This window comes from Nerophis lumbriciformis, linkage group LG05 (assembly GCF_033978685.3).
Source record: "Nerophis lumbriciformis linkage group LG05, RoL_Nlum_v2.1, whole genome shotgun sequence".
In the NCBI taxonomy this organism is placed as follows: domain Eukaryota; kingdom Metazoa; phylum Chordata; class Actinopteri; order Syngnathiformes; family Syngnathidae; genus Nerophis; species Nerophis lumbriciformis.
Window position 1 is genome coordinate 48,308,277 of NC_084552.2, and position 23,143 is coordinate 48,331,419.

Here is a 23,143-nt window from a genome sequence, read left to right on the forward strand (position 1 = left end):
GCCCCAAGAATCAATGGCCTCTACCATTGTCGTTGGTACAGCAAAGATTGTCAGCGATAAGTCCAACTAAAATCTAACACTATGGATGCTCTAAAGGGAAGAGGCTATTAACCAACTGAAAAATGTTTTCCTCTCTGCTGGGTTTTCCTTCCACAATCTCAGGAGATATGGATCGAATGCTCCAGTAAAGGAGGTCTCTTATTATCTGCACATTCTGTCAAAAATCCATATTGCATTTAAACAAGTGGTTGGATATAGAATTTAACAAAACATAAACATTGACTGAACATGCAAGCTGAAATTTTGAAACAAAATGAAACAAATATTAATATATAGTTAAATGTGGTCATTGATATACTGTATATAGTGCCAGTTAAAAACACTCCTATAGTTAAAACAATGTTCAATAAACTACTGTTATTATTAATAATACTCGTATTAGAATTTTTTCCAATTACAACTTTAAATTAAACCTTAAAACCATTCTGAAATCTGCTCTACAGTGAATTCCAGCCAGCAATCGCATTTGGAACTACAACTCCCATAATCCTTCAGGAGAGAAACGCCCGCCTTCTGCTTCCGGTCTGAGCGCAGCAACGGGAAAAGATGGCAGCTGACACAGGGCGATACAGAGGCGCTGTCAACAAAAGCAAAGACCCCTCCGGACTTCTCATCTCCGTCATAAGGTATTTTTTGAAACACACTTTTTCCAATTCATCAAGTGGTCGTCGTTTGCAATGCATTTTGTGGCCGATTGCATTTACGGATGTTCTGAAATGAGAATGCTAACCTCCCTGTTAGCATCGTTGTGTCCTTCCTGTTTGGCTCAAGCAAATATGTGTCGGCTAACTGTCAATTTAGTATTATAACCTCTTGTCTCCCCTTAAGCTGATTATATCTTTACTGTCCGGTTATTTTACGCGTTTGTCACTTTAAATGCCGTTTAAAGGGATCAAATAGTGCCAGCTATCATCTGGTACCATTTTAACGACTATCATCAAGTCAACATTATACAGTGTATATATGAGAATAACATTGTGATCATTGAATGTGTGTATAAACATTGCATGCGTCTCCCACTTATTAGTGGGGCGGTATAACTCAGCTGTGCCAGCAACTTGAGGGTTCCAGGTTCGATCCCCCGCTTCCGCCATCCTTGTCACTTGTTACTTTACCCACCTGACACCCACACTGGTTTAAATGTAACTTCGATATTGGGTTTCACTATGTAAACGCGCTTTGAGTCACTAGAGAAAAGCGCTATATAAATATACGACCTGCTCAGTGGCCTAGTGGTTAGAGTGTCCGCCCTGTGATCGGTAGGTCGTGTCATACCAAAGACTATAAAAATGGGACCCATTACCTCCCTGCTTGGCACTCAGCATCCAGGGTTGGAATTGGGGGTTAAATCACCAAAATGATTCCCGGGGTGCTCACTGCTCCCCTCACCTCCCAGGGGGTGAGGGTGATGGGTCAAATGCAGAGGATAATCTCACCACACCTAGTGTGTGTGTGAAAATCATTGGTACTTTAACTTTAATTCACTTCACTTATTCCATTCAGGACTTTGTCCAGCAGCGATGACGTCCAGGACAGGGAGACAGAGAAAGGCCGTCTTGAGGAAGCTTTTGAAACATGTGACCGGGATCTTGATGAGCTCATCGTCCAGAATTATGCCGAGCTCACCACCGCCATAAGGACGTACCAAAGCATCACAGAGCGCATCACCACCTCTCGTAACAAAATTAAGCAGGTAGAGTGTTAATTTATCACTGCACAGCCTAAAAAGTGAGTATGTCACACTTTGTTTTGCAGGTAAAGGAGAATCTGCTGTCCTGCAAGATGCTGCTGCACTGCAAACGGGACGAGCTGAGGAAGCTGTGGATCGAAGGCATCGAGCACAAGCACGTCCTGCAGTTGCTGGATGAAATTGAGAGCATCAAGCAAGTGCCTCAGCGCCTGGAGGCTTATATGGCCAGCAAGCACTACCTCCATGCCACGGATATGCTGGTGAGTCATTTAGAGGAAATCACACTCAAATGTGTGGCGTTTTTCCTTAGCCAATATCACACATCTCAACAAATTTAACATATTTAAACATGCATTTGATTTGTGGTTAGGTTGTAAATAAATTGTTTAGTAGGGCATGGTGCACATCCAGTATTAACAACGATATGTATGCCTTGGAGATAGATTTTTTCCATCCTCTTGCACACTAAACACCCAATTTGTAGCTTGGTGTGCATACTAGTGCGGCGTGACGTTGTGCAAGTGCGTTTGATGTGCGTTTTTAAAGCAGGGGAGCATTCGGGGTGGCAATAAGGAATAAAACGACCAGACTCTGTGATGTCTCTCTTCCTCTGTCAGTCCCACACATTCTGACTTTGGCAATAATTAGTTTGCTTGAATAGAGTTATCTCCTGTAGACGGTGAGTGGTGGCGGTGAGCACAAAAGGAGCGCGAAAATCCTCTTGGTGAGGGCGGAACAAAGCGAAACTTCCTTCAACCTGCGCTCAGTGGCTTTGACAGGTTTTTGTATAGGAGTTCAAAGTCAGTCGGACGCTTCGTTGCCTCCCGGAAAACTTAAAATATGCTTGATTTAATTGATCTGGACGTTACAAAAGTAGTGTAACAGATTTATTTCCTGGAAAGTGGTGGCTTTGCTCAAACTGAAAGTGTGTTTGAGAAAAGCTTATCTCAGAGAATTAAAATTCTTCTCAGTTCTCTCTGCAGTCATAAGCCTTGTGATGTTGGATAAAAACCACACCGGTTTCTCTCCTTTTCTTTTCTTTCTGCACGTCAAATATATTTTTGTCAAGTTTTATTAAAGGTCAAAGCGCTCGCCTGCTCTCACAATATGACTGCAAATCTTTAAACAATCTTATAAAGATGTCAGATACAGAAGTACAGTATGCATTGGCTTGTTACTGAAGCTCTGCAACTGGTATTCTACATCTGTACAGTATTCAGCACTTTCTCTTATGTGACCCTTTTTATAGAATACAACTGAACAGAATGAGTATTTATTTGTCCCAAAGACAAAAAGCACCACGTAGCAGCTCGATATACTTTGATCTAGGGTTGTCCTAATACCAATAATTTAGTATCGGTACTAAAATGTATATCGATACTTTTCGATACTTTTCCAAATAAAAATGTTAATATTGGCTTTATTTGAACAGAAAATCTTACAATACATTAAACACTAACAGTCAAACAACACTATTACAAGGTTAAAATGTAAATATAAATAAACACATTGGGCTTTTCTTGTTGCACTCAAAGAACAATTTACAGTTTTCCATATTACATTTAGTCTGCCATAATCAAGGATTGGGATAGAATAGAACATAAAGTTTTACTGACATTATACTAAATTATTCATGATTTATGGTTGCCACTCCTGGTCTGTGCTTTAAGAAAAATACAATTATTAATTATTAATTAGGTACTAAAAGCAAAACTATGGATAAATGTACACCAATAAGCCATGTAGCAGGTAAAACACACATGTGTTAAAGATAAAACACAAATTGTAGGAATTTGGATCAAAGTTCACTCAATTCACTTCACATTAGTTGACACTAATTGGGCGGTCCTAACCCCGCTAATATTTGGCATCAAACCAAGCAGTTGTGTGTGCGTCTACGTATCTACCTGTGCAGAGTAGGGTAGCTGGTTAACTTATGAGAGTAGTGAATGTGTGTTTGTGAGAATGGCATTGTGTTGGCTCAGTGACGTCAGTGAGTGAGTGGGCGAGTAAAGAGAGAGAGAGAGGGAGCGCGTGCACTGCGCAGTAGAAAGATGAATGGGTCTGGTTGTGTCCTGCAAAACTAATAATAAAGCAACCAGATTGTCAGGAATCGGCGGCCTCGTCATTTTGACCTGAAAGCAGAGCTTAGCAGACCCATTGCCGGTTAAAGTGAAGGGTATTACCCCCTACAAAAACATCGACCCTGAAGGGAACGTCCGCCCTGTGCTCTTTGATTACGGTCTGCATGGGAGCCAAACAGAAGGCAGGGGTAGCAACTACATTATTACCTATCACTCTTTATAACTCCTTGTGCAGATCTGAATGATTATTATTTAAATGTTTACCTAAGTTTGAAGCAAAATGGTAATACTAATCGCCACATTTGGCAAAGCGTGTTTTAGTAGCTGTTATGAGAGTAGCGTATGTGTGTGTGTGCTCCTTTAAGAATGGCAGTTTGTGGGGTGAATGAAGTGAGTAAGTGAGTGCGAAAGTAGTGAGAAGTAGCAGTAGCATGTTCTGGAGTGTTATTAGCATGGTGGATGTCCGGTTGTGCCCTGTGTAAAATTATAAATAAAGTGACCAAGTTGTAACTAATCTATGGCCTCGTCATTCCGACCAAAGAGCGGAGATTTACGGACTCCACCCATCCATTTTCTATCACTTGTCCCTTAAGAGGTTGTGGGCGGTGCTGGAGCCTATCCCAGCTGCACATGGGCGGAAGACGGGATAAACCCTGGACAAGTCGCCACCTCATCGCAGGCTTTACGGACCCATTGCTGGGTAAAGTGAAAGGTGTTACCCCCGACAAAACATCGGCCCTGGAGGGAACGTCTCCCCTGCGACAAGCAGGAGAGGTGTAAAACAACACTTGCAGCGTGGCGCCTCCCTGTTTAAAGCGTCACCTTTTATTGTTAGTTTTGAAGCCCAAATACCTCCATATTGCACTTCAGACACCCTCTTTATTAACCAGTAGGATTGCAGTTTTTTGACAATCTTCCTCTCCACGATGTTATTGTTTGTATGATCTTTGTGTGTGCGTTTTGACACACTCAACATCATGCGCCTCTGCTCTGTAGTCACCACCGCTCAGCGGCATTTAGATGAAAGAACTGTATTTTTTTCAAAGGCAATATATAGTAGCAATTTCAATTGATTAGTACCGCGATTATTTATTAGTTCCGGTATACCATACAACCCTACTTTGATCAATAAATCCGATTTTAATATTTATTATTTGCAGTTGTGAATGACACGATGAGCTGCTATCAGTGCACTGACAACTGCTCTGTACATGAATAGATAATACATGAAAGTTTTTACTTCTTGTTTGTTAATGTTGTGTAATGGTGCTCATTTTGAACAGCCCAGCCCTGCACACACCTGGGCTCTAAACTGTGACAACACAAAACCTCTGACTAATGGTTGAGTGTTCAAACCTATACGCTTAACCCACTCATCACCGTGTCTGGGAGTTCGGTTTACTTTATGTTGGAGCGCACAGCTAAGCTAGATGGATGCTACATATTGAGATTTAAGTATTGGCGCGAGATGTTGATATTCTTTACCCCTGTGTAGGTGTCCGCCGTGGGGTCCCTGGAGGGTCCCCTGCTGCAGGTAGAGGGTCTGAGTGACCTACGCCTGGAGCTGCACAGCAAAAAGCTCAACATCCACCTGGTGCTCATCGACGAGCTGCACCGCCACCTCTACATCAAGTCCACCAGCCGCCTGGGACTTAAGAAGGACAAGAATGCAACGCGCCTTCCCGGGTAGGACCCCTAGCTGCGTTTGTTTGACAGATAATAAAAAAATGTGCAGGGCTGATAGAGACAGCAAGTAAAGATCAATCCTGTTTGCTGCATCTGAGGTGCTGACCCTTTTTTGTGCATCTTTTAAGTCACAAAGTAGCCTTTTGCTAAGCTGTGACCTCCTTGCTATAAGTTCTTACTTTGCTGAGACAACCGGGAGACAACCGGGAGACAACCGGGGCAAAGTTGCCTGTTATTTTCGGACCAACTACCTACTAAAAAGTAATTTAAGCTTGTGTAATTTGTTGCTTTTTTTGCATATATTTTGCATGATAGTGCACCTGCTCAATGGCCTTGTGGTTAGAGTGTCCGCCCTGAGACTGGAAGGTCATACCAAAGACTATAAAAATGGGACCCATTGCCTCCCTCAGCATCAAGGATTGGAATTAGGGGTTAAATCACCAAAATGATTCCCGAGCGCGGCCACCGCTGCTGCTCACTGCTCACCTCACCTCCCAGGGGGTGAACATGGGGATGAGTCAAATGCAGAGGATAATTTCACCACACCTAGTGTGTGTGTGACTATCGTTGGGACTTTTTAATTTTAAACACTGGGGAGATATGTATTAAAAGCCTCACATGTGCAACACAATCAATTTCGGTATTTAGTTAGTTTTTTGTCTTCTGCATGTGGCGGTGAAACTTAATACTTACTTTGGTTTGTTTACGTGCGTGTGTGTGGGTGAGCAGTAATTAAGGCGACGGCAGGTCAGCAAGTTACAGTGATTTATTACTGCAGGTCAGCTAGTGACAGGCCTCCCTGCATTGTTTTGCTACTAACAACAAAGCCAGCCCTCATACAGCCCACTCACTTAGCAGTCTCACTGTGTTCACAGCGCCTGACTTTTAAGGGTCTAAATTGCTCCTACCTCCAGCTTAAGGCGGGATAAATAGCTCATTGGGAGGCACAAGCCATTCCACCCACAGAGGTTAAACAGTAGATTGATACTGCAGGTTTGTTTTTGTAATGAATGCTTGCCACTTCCTGTATGACACCAATTTGATTCTTCTCTGGTAGCTCTGTCGGCAAAGACACATCATCTCCGATGCCGGTGTTGGACGTCAGCAACATTTCCACACCGCGAAAACATTTGGATTCATCGCAATTCAGTACGCCAGGATCGGGCAGCGGTATGCATTAAAACAAACTGCTCACAATCAATATCTCACAAACCTCATCTGAAACATTTTGTTATACCTTCTCAAAAGACAATACTAGAGAGAGCAGTGTTAATTTTGACAGCAGTTTTTGACTTAGTTTTAGTCGTAATCTTTTGACGAAAATGTATTTTAGTTTTAGTCATATTTTAGTCATCTAAATTGATTTAATTGATTTAATTTTAGTCGACTAAAAGTACGGTAAATTTCGGCAGCTGAAATATAAAGTATGAAAGATGACACATCTTTGAAGTTGTTTTGAAACCATCTTTATAAAGGTTTTTGCAGAGCATCTTGAAAACTAAATTCACAACAAGACCTGTACTCCATTAATATATCAATAAGTAAATTCCACACTAACTTTACTGTGTTATTTTAGCTGAAATTAAGCGTTTTTTTTTCAATTGTTAAATAGTATATTCCAAAAATTATTATATGAAGAAACAAACTAGTTTCATTCTCTATTGTGTGTAACTACACTGAGTGTGCACAATTGGTGCTGTCTCATTTAAATACTGGTTGCTGTATTTAAATGTGTTATGAATCTAGAATATATATATATATATATCTAGAATATATATATATATATATATATATATATATATATATATATATATATATATATATATATATATACTGTATATATACATATGTATGTATATACTGTATATATACATATGTGTATATATATATATATATAAAATATATAATATATATATATATATATATATATTATATATATATATATATATATATATATATATATATATATATATATATGTATATATATATATATATATATATAAGGGACAAGCGGTAAAATTATTATATATATATACAGGTAAAAGCCAGTAAATTAGAATATTTTGAAAAACTTGATTTATTTCAGTAATTGCATTCAAAAGGTGTAACTTGTACATTATATTTATTCATTGCACACAGACTGATGCATTCAAATGTTTATTTCATTTAATTTTGATGATTTGAAGTGGCAACAAATGAAAATCCAAAATTCCGTGTGTCACAAAATTAGAATATTACTTAAGGCTAATACAAAAAAAGGGATTTTTAGAAATGTTGGCCAACTGAGAAGTATGAAAATGAAAAATATGAGCTTGTACAATACTCAATACTTGGTTGGAGCTCCTTTTGCCTCAATTACTGCGTTAATGCGGCGTGGCATGGAGTCGATGAGTTTCTGGCACTGCTCAGGTGTTATGAGAGCCCAGGTTGCTCTGATAGTGGCCTTCAACTCTTCTGCGTTTTTGGGTCTGGCATTCTGCATCTTCCTTTTCACAATACCCCACAGATTTTCTATGGGGCTAAGGTCAGGGGAGTTGGCGGGCCAATTTAGAACAGAAATACCATGGTCCGTAAACCAGGCACGGGTAGATTTTGCGCTGTGTGCAGGCGCCAAGTCCTGTTGGAACTTGAAATCTCCATCTCCATAGAGCAGGTCAGCAGCAGGAAGCATGAAGTGCTCTAAAACTTGCTGGTAGACGGCTGCGTTGACCCTGGATCTCAGGAAACAGAGTGGACCGACACCAGCAGATGACATGGCACCCCAAACCATCACTGATGGTGGAAACTTTACACTAGACTTCAGGCAACGTGGATCCTGTGCCTCTCCTGTCTTCCTCCAGACTCTGGGACCTCGATTTCCAAAGGAAATGCAAAATTTGCATGGTTGGGTGATGGTTTGGGGTGCCATGTCATCTGCTGGTGTCGGTCCACTCTGTTTCCTGAGATCCAGGGTCAACGCAGCCGTCTACCAGCAAGTTTTAGAGCACTTCATGCTTCCTGCTGCTGACCTGCTCTATGGAGATGGAGATTTCAAGTTCCAACAGGACTTGGCGCCTGCACACAGCGCAAAATCTACCCGTGCCTGGTTACGGACCATGGTATTTCTGTTCTAAATTGGCCCGCCAACTCCCCTGACCTTAGCCCCATAGAAAATCTGTGGGGTATTGTGAAAAGGAAGATGCAGAATGCCAGACCCAAAAACGCAGAAGAGTTGAAGGCCACTATCAGAGCAACCTGGGCTCTCATAACACCTGAGCAGTGCCAGAAACTCATCGACTCCATGCCACGCCGCATAAACGCAGTAATTGAGGCAAAAGGAGCTCCAACCAAGTATTGAGTATTGTACATGCTCATATTTTTCATTTTCATACTTTTCAGTTGGCCAACATTTCTAAAAATCCCTTTTTTGTATTAGCCTTAAGTAATATTCTAATTTTGTGACACACGGAATTTTGGATTTTCATTTGTTGCCACTTCAAATCATCAAAATTAAATGAAATAAACATTTGAATGCATCAGTCTGTGTGCAATGAATAAATATAATGTACAAGTTACACCTTTTGAATGCAATTACTGAAATAAATCAAGTTTTTCAAAATATTCTAATTTACTGGCTTTTACCTGTACCGGTATGTATAAATATAAAACATAATATTGAATCAAAATCTATGTTATTATGAATTATTGACCTATCCAGGGTTCTGATTACTTCACATCAAATATTCCACTAAGAAAAATATTTTTGGTGGAAGATTTTGCAAATTTGGTAAATAAATAACCCAAAAATATATATTTTGTTGTTTTCTTACTGTACCGAAAATGAACCGAACCGTAACCTCTAAACCGAGGTACGTACCGAACCAAAATGTTTGTGTACCATTACACCCCTAGTATATATATATATATATATATATATATATATATATATATATATATATATATATATATACCATATTTTTCGGACTATAAGTCACAGTTTTTTTCATAGTTTGGCCGGGGGTGGGACTTATACTCAGGAGCGACTTATTAACACATTACCGTAAAATATCAAATAATATTATTTAGCTCATTCACGTAAGAGACTAGACGTATAAGATTTCATGGGATTTAGCGATTAGGAGTGACAGATTGTTTGGTAAACGTATCGCATGTTCTATATGTTATAGTTATTTGAATGACTCTTACCATAATATGTTACGTTAACATACCAGGCACGTTCTCAGTTGGTTATTTATGCGTCATATAATGTACACTTATTCAGCCTGTTGTTCACTATTCTTTATTTATTTTAAATTGCCTTTCAAATGTCTATTCTTGTTGTTGGGTTTGATCAAATTCCCCAAAAATGCGACTTATACTCCAGTGCGACTTATATATGTTTTTTTCCTTCTTTATTATGCATTTTCGGAAAATACGGTATATATATATATATATATATATATATATATATATATATATATATATATATATATATATATATTACAGTCGTGGTCAAAAGTTTACATACACTTGTGAAGGACCTAATGTCATGGCTGTCTTGAGTTTCCAATAATTTCTAAAACTCTTATTTTTTTGTGATAGAGTGATTGGAGCACATACTTGTTAGTCACAAAAAACATTCATGAAGTTTGGTACTTTTATGAATTTATTATGGGTCTACTGAAAACGTGACCAAATCTGCTGGGTCAAAAGTATACATACAGCAATGTTAATATTTGGTTACATGTCCCTTGGCAAGTTTCACTGCAATAAGGCACTTTTGGTAGCCATCCACAAGCTTCTGGCAAGCTTCTGGTTGAATTTTTGACCACTCCTCTTGACAAAATTGGTGCAGTTCAGCTAAATTTGTTGGTTTTCTAAAATGGACTTGTTTCTTCAGCATTGTCCACACGTAGTCAGGACTATAGGAATGCCATTCTAAAACCTTAATTTTAGCCTGATTTAGCTATTATTCTACCACTTTTGATGTGTGTTTGGGGTCATTGTCCTGTTGGAAACAAGTTTTGTTTCATCTGATCACAGAACTTTCCTCCAGAAGGTCTTATCTTTGTTAATGTGATGTCAGATTAAACAATAATTGCGCTGTTTGGCCACAATGGGGACGGCGTGGCGAAGTTGGGAGAGTGGCCGTGCCAGCAATCTGAGGGTTACTGGTTCAATCCCCACCTTCTACCATCCTAGTCACTTCCGTTGTGTCCTTGAGCAAGACACTTCACCCTTGCTCCTGATGGGTCCTGGTTAGCGCCTTGCATGGCAGCTCCCGCCATCAGTGTGTGAATGTGTGTGTGAATGGGTGAATGTGGAAATAGTGTCAAAGCGCTTTGAGTTCCTAAAAAGGTAGAAAAGCGCTATACAAGTACAACCCATTTACCATTTACCATTTTATTTACAATACCCAGCAATATGTTTGGAGGAGAAAAGGTGAGGCCTGTAATCCCAGGAACACCATGTCTACCGTCAAGCATGGTGGTGGTAGTATTATGCTCTGGTCCTGTTTTGCTGCCAAAGGAACTGGTGCTTTACAGAGAGTAAATTGGACAATGAAAAAGGAAGATTACCTCCAAATTCTTTAGGACAACCTAAAATTATAAGCCCGGAGGTTGGGTCTTTGGCGCATTTGGGTGTTCCAACAGGACAATGACCCCAAACACACGTCAAAAGTGAAAGAGGAATGGCTAAATCAGGCTAGAATTAAGGTTTTAGAAAGGACTTTTGGAAGGCCAGACTTAAACGTGTGGACAATGCTGAAGAACCAAGTCCATGTCAGAAAACCAACACATTTAGCTGAACTGCACCAATTTTGTCAAGAGGAATGGTCAAAAATTCAACCACAATCTTGCCAGAAGCTTGTGGATGGCTACCAAAAGCGCCTTATTGCAGTGAAACTTGCCAAGGGACATGTAACCAAATATTAACATTGCTGTATGTATACTTTTGACCCAGCAGATTTGGTCACATTTTCAGTAGACCCATAATAAATTCATAAAAGAACCAAACTTCATGAATGTTTTTTGTGACCAACAAGTATGTGCTCCAATCACTCTATTACAAAAAAATAAGAGTTGTAGAAATTATTGGAAACTCAAGACAGCCATGACATTATTTTCTTTACAAGTGCATGTAAACTTTTGATCGCGTCAGTGTATATATATATATATATATATATATATATATATATATATATATATATATATGTATATATATATATATATATATGTATATGTGTACAGTACAGGCCACAAGTTTGGACACACCTTCTCATTCAATGCATTTTCTTTATTTTCATGACTATTTACATTGTAGATTGTCACTAAAGGCATCAAAACTATGAATGAACGCATGTGGAGTTATGTACTTAACAAAAAAAGGTGAAATAACTGAAAACATGTTTTATATTCTAGTTTCTTACAAATAGCCATCCTTTGCTCTGATTACTTTTTTGCACACTTTTGGCATTCTCTCGATGAGCTTCACTGGGGTAAACATAAACTCCAACATTCAGTGTGGCTTCAGACTGTCCCAGGACATGTTGGAATTAATGCACAAGTGCTGCTGGCACATGGGAGATGCAGTTCATTGAGTGGAAACGTGAATTCCAGCATGCGATGACAGCCGCAGTACATGTTGGAATTCATGTTTCCCTCAATGAACCGTGGCTCCCCAGCCACGACCATGCTTGACACAATGATCTTGCTACTTACTTTCATTAGATAATAAATCTATACTGTTCTACAAGCTGTGCACTGACTACTCTAAAGTATATTAATTTTTAATAGTACTGTCCCTTGAAAAGATATACTGTAGCACAAATGCTTGCTGAAATGCGAGGGGCGTACTCATTTTTGTGAGCGACCCTAAATGTGATCAACCCAACGACAAGTGTGCTCGGTCTCTCATGTCGAGCGCGGGCTGTGATCGCAGGTTTATTGGCGCCATGCTCATATTAATGATAATGAAGTCATTAGCAACGATGCGGCTTCCAGTCATTTGCATATCATTATAGGTTTGCATGTGCAAAGCACAGGGACTTTGCCTCATTTTGAGTGAGCGCCATCTCTCCCCTGTCACAACACCCGCAGCCGTCGAGGTAATATACGTTCGCCCTCGCCAACATCATAATCATCTTGTCCGCCTTTATCTGTGTCGTTTGTCATCCCGCGTTGCTGTCATCGCAGCAGGGGGTTTCTGCGAAGGCGTTTGTAGTGCTCAGACTGGTAACTGACGCCGATAATGCAGATAATGACAACGCACGGGAACCAAAAATCTGATATTTATGAAGAAAGTTTAAAATTTTTATTTTTGCAACTTTTTTTTCAAACCAAGCTCACATTGCAAACTCTTCCCTATTTCTTCATTCCACTACCTCTTAAGGCACCACACTGTCAGCTAGCGCACCATACGTCCGAGCAGTAAAAGCTAAACCCCAGATTTTCCTAAATGATTCAAAGGGACCTGCAATTAACGCACCTTGAGGCCGTAAAGCCCTGATCTGCTAACTCGGTGCGCTAACAGCTGTGGTCCAGCAGCACAGCAGCCCGCCTCCTCAGTGGCTTAAGCATGCCATTTTGCCTAATAGCATTAGAACACCTCATCTGTAACTAGTAATTGTCATAATTATTACGCAAACTGCGACTGAAAACAGGGCAAAGAGGGACGACACCCAAAGTCCATTAACTTGCCATGAACATTAAGTCCTCCTAACGTGCTTTGACGGGGGGATTGCGGTGCCTGTTCCGGAGAAAATTGGAGCCTCGCCTGCTCTCAATTTGGCCACTAATTTGGTTGTTTTTTATGCATAGTTTATGAAGAAGATGTAGCTTTAGGAAACACTTGAGTGTAACAATCAAATTTGCGAGACAATAAAGGTGTTACAAGTGCTTCCAGATAACCTTTGTTATTTGGCATTCTGAATAAAGTGTACTGTCTTTATCATAAATTATTTCTGGCCACCATGGAGCATTTTTAATCCCTTTTTTGTAGCCTGAAAATATCTAACCCTTGCTTATATCTCCTGTAGTGCGTGAGCTTCAACAAGATGTGCGAGAGAACCAATTAGACCTCCCTGAGGTTGACCCAGAAGAGAACAGCGCAGAGTTCATGGGCATCCTTATAAAGGTACACGCAGACCTGTTATTGGCTCTATTTACCAAGGAGACAGCTTCGACAAGCTTCTTTGATCTGAATGCTCCTGTCACTCAGGCGCTGGCCAAGCTAAAGAAGATCCCAGAGACCATCAAAGCCATCATGGAGCGGCTGGAGCCTGAGCTCAAGCAAATAGCCAAAAGGTCAACCACGCAAATAGCGGACCACGCCTACCAGAGAGGAGAAAACTTGGCTCAGGAAAGCCAACCAAGGTATTGTGGGATATATACCGTATTTTTCGGAGTATAAGTCGCACCGGAGTAAGTCGCACCTGCCGAAAATGCATAATAAAGAAGGAAAAAAACATATATAAATTGCACTGGAGCCCGGCCAAACTATGAAAAAAACTGCGACTTATAGCCCGAAGAATACGGTCATATAATATAATATAATATAATATATTATAGTATAATATAAAAACATATTGTTCAATTTAATTCAATTCATGCAACTCCAGTCCTGTAGGTGGCAGTAATGCTACACTTGGTGAATTCTTGCACTACTTGACGCCAATGCAAGCAGACTGTAACATGGACAACTGAACATATGTCCCTCAATATGCACTTTTATCTAAATCTGCACCAAAGTTGAATTAGTACGTCCTTGCCTAAACAGGGTTTTTCCTGGCTCAAATAGAGGCAGAGGTGGTACAATCCTGACCATGCGCCAGAATTGTAATGCAAAATCTTTTTAGTTTTTTTCAATTATAATATGCTGTAAAGAACACAGTAAAATGTATTGTCATTTTTATTAATTTGATGGGTAGGTTGCTGTAAAATCATAAGTCAAGCAGATATTTAGGTATTTATTTTTATTTTGACAAAATGCAATAATCAAGGTCAAGGTCAAGGTCAAGGTTCAACTTTATTGTCCCCGCAGGGAAATAATAATGGATACTATTAAAGTTTAAAAGGCATGCAATTTCAAGCAGTACATGTATTTTTTCGTTCAAAATGAACACAATCCATTACATTTAGTGAGAAAATATTAAGTACTTTATTGACACATATCATTCCCAGGTGTTTGCGGGCCAGATAAAATGATGTCGCGGGCCAGATCTGGCCCCCGGGCCTTGAGTTTGACACCTGTTGCCTAAGCGCTTGCATAAGAGAATGATGGGCTCATAGCTTGTGTGGTACGGCCACTTTTGCTTGAGACACTCATAGATGATTCTGAAGCAGCCGTCAAGCGCTCTGTGGACAAAAATTTCCACATGTTGTCACCACCATGAATTATTACATTTTAACTGCCCGTTATGTTAATTTCTCTGCTCTGTTTCACCTGGACTCTTCACTTTCCTCCTCGCTTTTTAAAGTGGTCGCTGATTTTGCATGCCACGGAGGAAACTTTTGCACGACATGCTTCTAATGCTTTCTTGGGGTAACTCTTTTTAGTTGACCTTGTTCCAGTCAATCTGTACTGTCATGAAACTCTACCTGATCCTATGCAAACTTCTAATAAATTCTTCAATCAATCGATCTATTATATTTAGTCAGAAAAGGTTGGAAACGAAGCTAACACTACTTGCTGTGTTCACTTACCAGGGACAAAATGTTCACAGCACAGTCTGGAGTGTTCTGTAGGAATCCAGTGATCCCTCCGTATCATGCTCGGTTTGGCAGAAATCCACTTGTTACGGCGGTCAACGTTATGCACCAAGTAGCGGGAAACAACACGATTCGATCTGTTTTTTCTTCGGTAGTTGCTTCAGGTCTTTACGGTGCACTGCTGTCGATATAGCGCCTCCATAGTGGCGCAACGCTGCAACGGCAGTTACAATACGTAGCTGCCGAAGAGGGACATCAATTATTTACCCCCACACACACACACACACACACACACACACACACACACACACACCTTGTAGCGTCCCGGAAGAGTTAGTGCTGCAAAGGGTTCTGGGTATTTGTTCTGTTGTGTTTATGTTGTGTTACTGTGCGGATGTTTTCCCGAAATGTGTTTGTCATTCTTGTTTGGTGTGGATTCACAGTGTGGTGTATATTTCTAAAAATGTTAAAGGTTTTTATACTGGCACCCTCAGTGTAACCTGTATCGCTGAAGATCAAGTATGCGTTGCATTCACTTCTGTGTGCGTGCCAAAGCTGCACCTATTATGTAACTGGGCCAGCACTCGTTGGACTGGACGAAGAGGGGATGTTACAATTCTCGGGAGGGGCACTGTAATTTGGGAGTCTCACGGGAGGTTTGGCAAGTATGAGAATTAGCGGTGTTACCGCGGCACCGCCGCTCTATATAATCAGAGAGCCATCTCTAATGTTAATTTGATATCTCCTCACGGGCCAAGTGAAATTACACGGTGGGCCAATTTTGGCCCGCGTGCCAGAGTTTTACACCCATGCTATAGTATATTGACATTAAGGACATTATAGTCATTCAACAAAACATTATGTAACATTATAAAAAACCCAAATTAACAATAAAATGCAAAAAATAAGTAACAGGATTGTGATGATTTTAAATCCTTGCTTAAAACTGCAGACCATTTTTTAAAAAACATTTGTTCATTGGATTTTTTACATAGAGTCCAGAAATACAATTAAACACATGTCAAATGTTGTAAATTACAGTCCATTTTTTCAGGCAATCATATGTTCCACTTTCTGGGGAGGCAAACTGCAGAGATTCAGTGCAATGACACATTTGCAGATCATCATTCAAGTTATTATTATTCATATTATTCATTTTAGACAGACAGTGACAAATTCTGTGAGGAGCAAACGGGCTTGATAATAAGTAAGATATGGCAATGCTGGTGCATCATTATATTATATTGCTTATTGCTTTTTTCTTAATCTTGCCTTTTGTGTGGGGAAAAAAAGAAGCGATATGTCATAGTCAGATAGTCAACCAGTGACACTAACCTGTCACTCTCAATGAAAACACACTTTAAACCCTGACAAGTCACACTTTAACGCGCTCGAACACCTTCCAATCGGACGATACGCCACATCCTAAAAGCGCTCACGTCCCCGCCTGCAGGTTTTCTAAGTCGGCTGACGTCGTTCGGGGAAACCACATGTCTCAGTCCAGTGATCCCGAACCGTTTAAGAGCAGTGTCTCGCCTTCTGTTGGAGATGCTCTCATAGTTTTCAATGAAATCCCCTCTGACCTCAATGCATTAGGCAGCCACGTTGCGCTGCTAGAATGGTGTGTGTGTGTTTGTGTGATTTTTTTTTTTTTACTACCGCATTTGTACGTGCACTCGCATGTTTTCTGCATCGGGTGCAAACACATCCAGTTTCTCCCTGTGTTCACTTCCACTTAAAGTCAAGGCGTGTTGCCATGGCGACTCCAGCCAACGTACCACTCGTAGTCAACAATAGTCTTTTTACTGCATACTGTATCTTATGGCTATTACAAACATACAGTTGCGGTCAGAAGTGTGCATATCTTCATCATTGGAATCAATATCGGTCCCTTAATGATTTATTTGAGTGGGTTGAAATTACTGTATACACTTATTTTTTTGTTTATTAAATTTTATTTTTTAATTTAAAGAGGAACCGCACTTTTGGGGGGAATTTTGTCTATAATTCACAATCCCTATGAGAGACAATAACACATGTCTTTTTTAATGCATTCTAACTTGTAAATAAATGTCTGCGTACAATGGAGCCAATGGGAGCCATGACGTCATTGCGTCTATTGGGTTTATTCCGACCATAAACCCAATAAATACGCATCCAAAAAGTGCCAACAATGCACCATTTACATTTTGTGACCTGAATATTAAACAAGCATTAGCGATATTGTTATTATAAGCCCAAACTTTACGGACCGGAGATGGCGAGAAAGACATGCGGAAGATAGTGGTTTGCAGTGCACCCATCCTTTTTTTTAACCCTTCGCGAGGATTATTCTTCATCTAAACGGGAATATATCAACATCCTAACAGCCGGCATCCCAGTGACAGCAGACATTGCACAGTAAATAATTTTTAATATATTTGTTGGCTCTCCTGAAGTCTGCAGTGGTCATAATCAGTGATGTTGTCAAAGGAAAAAGTGAACGCTGTGATGCGTCTATGAAATAATGCACCGCTGTATGCTTAAAATGAGCAAAATACGTAAATATTACATGTTTTTATGAATGTGCCTGTTACTACATTACATACTGTACGTGTATATAAAACCTCGATGAAAGTATTTGGATGATTTTTTAAGCACTTTATAGGCAGAATAGAGCGACTCCTGTAGGCTGCATTGTAAGCAGACTTTGACTTGCAAATTGTTTTACTAATTAGATTACATTTAAAAAAAAAAGGAAAACCATATGTGTGCTTGTATTACATAAGGATTGTGAATAATTTCTAAATTTCAAAGAAATTGCAGTTCCCCTTTACTGGGTCAACATTATACACATAAATTCAAATAAACCCCCACTAATATTTGATTACATGTCCTTTAGCAAGATCAAATGCTTTTTGCAGGCATCAACAATCTTCTGGCATAATTCATGCTGGATTTTTCGCCGTCCTTGTCAGAGTTCATTTGCTGGTGCTCCAGATTAAATTGTGGCAGGTCGCCACAAATAAATGAATATGGTGAAAACACTGTATTTGAGCCAGTAGGTGTAATTCTGACCGTGTATTTAGTTGGTCGGTGCCTACATCCATCTTAATACTAGTGTTTATTAGGTATGTAATGGTGTCGTAGATATCGCGGTTACAATATCTTCACAATAACGCCGTGACGTGTGACAGTATCAAACAAAAACTTGGTGAGTGTATTTTTTCTGGCCCTTGGTCAGTCTGAAAAAAGAGGAAGCATGCGGGAGAAATGTGTTCATAGTAGAAAAGAGGATTATGTTTTCAGAAATTTTCTGTAAATTTCATCAAAATCCCTCCATACCTTTTTGAGTATTCTTGCTAACAAATACACTAACAAACCCTGGCCAAAACATAACCTCTTTGGCGGAGGTAATTAAGTCTGCATACTGCAAAGCAAAGCACGCCACCTTCGTTCCAAACGTTTCCAAGCCAACACAGAGCCGATCACTGCACAGAGGGAAAGCTACTATATGCTACTTGACAAACCATCACCCAGGATGTATATTTGAAGCTAAACATCAATTTGTGAGGTATTTATTTTATTAAAAGTTAAATTGTCAGTTAACATTTCTGTGAAACATTCTTTTCCAAATTGATACTAAAAATGTCCACTGTAGAAGATACTGCTTCTCAGAAAGTACAAATTGAAAGACACTAAAGTGAACATTGTTGTCACTTTAAAGACACTCAACTGTAAGTTTTTTATATTTGCTTGAAACAGTGGATGTTCCTGGTTAATTATTTGCACATAAAATACATGTTTGTTGTAATAAATATGATTCAAACATTTGAGCATTATGTTTGTGTTTATGCTAAACATTCCTGCCACTTTATTTTGCACACTAACATTTATACCAATTGTTTTTTTGGTTTTTTTTGGCAATACCACAGTAATATCGTAGCTTTGCTTATAATGAGATTGTTTTATATTATTACATCCCTACTGTTTATCTTACTGTAAATACTGTTTGTTACCTTTTGCGTGTTCGCAGCAGTTGATTGACATCAATGTTAAAGGAGAGTGCCAGAGTCAGCCTTACTCATAATGGATTGAATACCTCCACTAAGTGGGCACTCGCTAGCATGGCTTCACTAGACCTCAGCTAATGTCGGAAAGCTTTGTCCTTGCGCAGGAAAACAGGAAGTCTGTTTGAAAGCATCAGCGTAGATGGATACTAGTAGCACTCTGGTCGAGTAGAAGGTTGCTTTGGCTTCGGTTGTGCTTTCCTCGTCAACTGCATGCAGCCTTTTAGAACTAATGAGAGGAGTTTTAGTCTGGTCTATCGAACCATTTCAAGTCCATGCAGAAAGATGGGAGTGTATCTCTAAGTCTATCGGAGCATCTCAAACGTAAAGCTTCTGTGTGTTACTGTTTGTGTTTGCTCATTCAAATTGCTTAAAAACTTGTTTGAAGCAAGCAAAGTGAGTCACTCTCTGGCTCCCTCCTCAGGCAGCTGCTGGAGCTGCTGGAACTCCTGTTTGACAAGTTCAAGGCGGTGGCCCAGGCCCACAGCGTGGTGCTGGCCCACCTGCAGCGGATCGCCGTGCAGTGCCCCGGTGGCGCCCACGAGGAGGGCATCAAGCTGTACGAGCAGGCCGACGTGTCCGCCAAGATCCAGACGGTGCTGCAGGTCAGACGCGACTCGGGAATATTTAAGAGTTGTCAGGAGCAAAGGTGGAGTCAAATATGAACTAAAGTGGCACTGCTCCTAGGCCAATTCACAATATTTCCTAATAACATTTGAAGAATACATAGTTAATTTATTTATTAATAGTAATTATAGCACTATTTGAGATTAGTTAATAGTATTACTGTACGTGCCATCCATCCATCCATTTTCTACCGCTTGTGCTGGATCCTATCTCAGCTGCATTCAGGTGGAAGGCGGGGTACACCCTGGACAAGTCGCCACCTCATCACAGGGCCAACACAGATAGACTGACAACATTCACACTCACATTCACACATTAGGGCCAATTTAGTGTTGCCAGTCAACCTATCCCCAGGTGCATGTTTTTGGGGGTGGGAGGAAGCTGGAGTACTCGGAGGGAACCCACGCAGTCACGGGGAGAACATGCAAACTCCACTCAGAAAGATCCCGAGATTGAACCCAGGAACTACGTATTATGAGGCACATGCACTAACCCCTGTTGCACTGTGCTGCCCACTGTACGTGCCTAATTGTTTAAATATGTTAATGTTAAACTATGCCTGGCCTACCCTCAAGCGTTTTTGTTTTGTATCCGCCGCCATGACCGAACTCAACGTAATAATCAGTAAAGAGAGAAGGGCTAAAGTTGACACTCTTAAGATGGTGCTCAATCTGTAAGCAATTGCAGGCAAAAAAAAGAAATTAATAAAGTGAGTATTTGCTTGTATTAATTTGAGGTTCTCTAATTGGTAGAAATTTATGCAGCTTTCTTGCTGATTTAGCAGATGTTGCACTGACCTATGGCAAATCTCAGAGGGGAATGTGTGGCAATTGCTGCTTGAAATGTGTGTGTGTGTGTGTGCGTGTGCGCGCGCCCCCGCCTGAGCTTGTGGGCGTGTGTATGCGTTCGTGCGCGTGGGTGTCCCCTAATTGGGGAGTTGTCCTTGTTTTTTTGTTTTTTTGTTATTCCTACATATGTTTCATTGTTGTTGCGAACAAACCCCTTTTCAAAAAGATAGTTTTTGTACTGCAGCCAATAACCTAGTATTGTTTGGGTGCATAAAGTGTGTGCTTTACTGTCTCTGCAATGTGCATCATCTTGTTGTTGTTTTTTCATTTAATTCCTTCCTTGTTTGCATATCCCACATCCTGCATTCTATCTCTTTCCTCACATCCTGCTCCTTGTCATTTCCTTAAAGGGGCCCTATGATGATTTTAATCTACTTTTAAAACACTTCCTTATGGTCTAGATAATATGTATTGAAAATGCTAAACACATTAAAATTAGCATACATTTTGCTGCACAGTCATCTTCATTAATCTTTTTTTTTTTTTGTCTGCCTGTAAGATGTTCTTGTGTGGCATCGTTCCCAGGATGCAAAGGAAGCCACGCCCTACTTTCTCCAAAACTATTGAAATGTATATTTGAAAATGTACACTGTTGACATATCTTGAAGTTGTCAGCGCTACATTTTTTCCAGAAACGGTCAAAAATAAACTTAGTAAAGATTATATGGATTCACTCGGTCACAACAATAGGTACACCTGCACACGTTCCAATCAATTCAGACTCTCCATACAATTTTTTATTATTAGCAGCATATTTTTTTCACTGTAAGTCACACGTTAATGTTATTATCCACATGCTAAGATTGGCGCTGTAACCTCCCCACATAGCCTGACTGCAAGACCTCGTGGGTAGAGGCATCTAAAACGCCATGCAAGCTAACGCCCAATGCATGAACCTTATGATATGACAGTTAAGATTTTTTTCAACACAAGTATTTTAATTGTAGCATTTATAAGTCAGAAGAGACGAAAATCATCATTAGAGTAATTTTTCAGGACTGACTACAAACCCTGTTTCCATATGAGTTGGGAAATTGTGTTAGATGTAAATATAAACGGAATATAATGATTTGCAAATCATTTTCAACCCATATTCAGTTGAATATGCTACAAAGACAACATACTTGATGTTAAAACTGATAAACATTTTTTTTTTGCAAATAATCATTAACTTTAGAATTTGATGCCAGCAACACGTGACAAAGAAGCTGGGAAAGGTGGCAATAAATACTGATAAAGTTGAGGAATGCTCATCAAACACTTATTTGGAACATCCCACAGATGAACCGGCAAATTGGGAACAGGTAGGTGCCATGATTGGGTATAAAAGTAGATTCCATGAAATGCTCAGTCATTCACAAACAAGGATGGGGTGAGGGTCACCACTTTGTCAACAAATGCATGAGCAAATTGTTGAACAGTTTAAGAAAAACCTTTCTCAACCAGCTATTGCAATAAATTTAGGGATTTCTCCATCTACGGTCCGTAATATCATCAAAAGGTTAAAAAAATCTGGGGAAATCAGTGCACGTAAGCAGCTAAGCCCGTGACCTTCGATCCCTCAGGCTGTACTGCATCAACAAGCGACATCAGTGTGTAAAGGATATCACCACATGGGCTCAGGAACACTTCAGAAACCCACTGTCAGTAACTACAGGCGGTCGCTACATCTGTAAGTGCAAGTTAAAACTCTCCTATGCAAGGTGAAAACCTTTTATCAACAACACCCAGAAACGCCGTCGGCTTCGCTGGGCCTGAGCTCATCTAAGATAGACTGATACAAAGTGGAAAAGTGTTCTGTGGTCTGATAGGCCACATTTCAAATTGTTTTTGGAAACTGTGGACGTCGTGTCCTCCGGACCAAAGAGGAAAAGAACCATCCGGATTGTTATAGGCGCAAAGTTGAAAAGCCAGCATCTGTGATGGTATGGGGGTGTATTAGTGCCCAAGACATGGGTAACTTACACATCTGGGAAGGCGCCATTAATGCTGAAAGGTACATAAAGGTTTTGGAGCAACATATGTTGCCATCCAAGCAACGTTACCATGGACGCCCCTGCTTATTTCAGCAAGACAATGTCAAGCCACTTGTTACATCAACGTGGCTTCATAGTCAAAGAGTGCGGGTACTAGACTGGCCTGCCTGTAGTCCAGACCCGTCTACCATTGAAAATATGTGGCGCATTATGAAGCCTAAAATACCACAACGGAGACCCCCGGACTGTTGAACAACTTAAGCTGTACATCAAGCAAGAATGGGAAAGAATTCCACCTGAGAAGCTTAAAAAATGTGTCTCCTCAGTTCCCAAACGTTTACTGAGTGTTGTTAAAAGGAAAGGCCATGTAACACAGTGGTGAACATGCCATTTCCCAACTACTTTGGCATGTGTTGCAGCCATGAAATTCTAAG

The 23,143-nt window shown here is 40.1% G+C and overlaps 1 protein-coding gene across 1 annotated transcript in view; it reads left to right on the top strand.

The window, feature by feature from the left end:
- Positions 1-549: 549 nt before the first annotated feature.
- Positions 550-23,143, top strand: part of exoc4 (exocyst complex component 4) — a 160,763-nt gene continuing 138,169 nt past the window's right edge. Inside the window, exons 1-8 of the mRNA XM_061959465.2 lie at positions 550-686; positions 1,564-1,753; positions 1,816-2,010; positions 5,330-5,520; positions 6,578-6,690; positions 13,538-13,635; positions 13,720-13,874; positions 19,683-19,863. Of these exons, the coding sequence (XP_061815449.1) occupies positions 607-686; positions 1,564-1,753; positions 1,816-2,010; positions 5,330-5,520; positions 6,578-6,690; positions 13,538-13,635; positions 13,720-13,874; positions 19,683-19,863 (1,203 nt within the window). The 5' untranslated portion in view covers positions 550-606. The remainder of the gene's footprint in view (positions 687-1,563; positions 1,754-1,815; positions 2,011-5,329; positions 5,521-6,577; positions 6,691-13,537; positions 13,636-13,719; positions 13,875-19,682; positions 19,864-23,143) is intronic.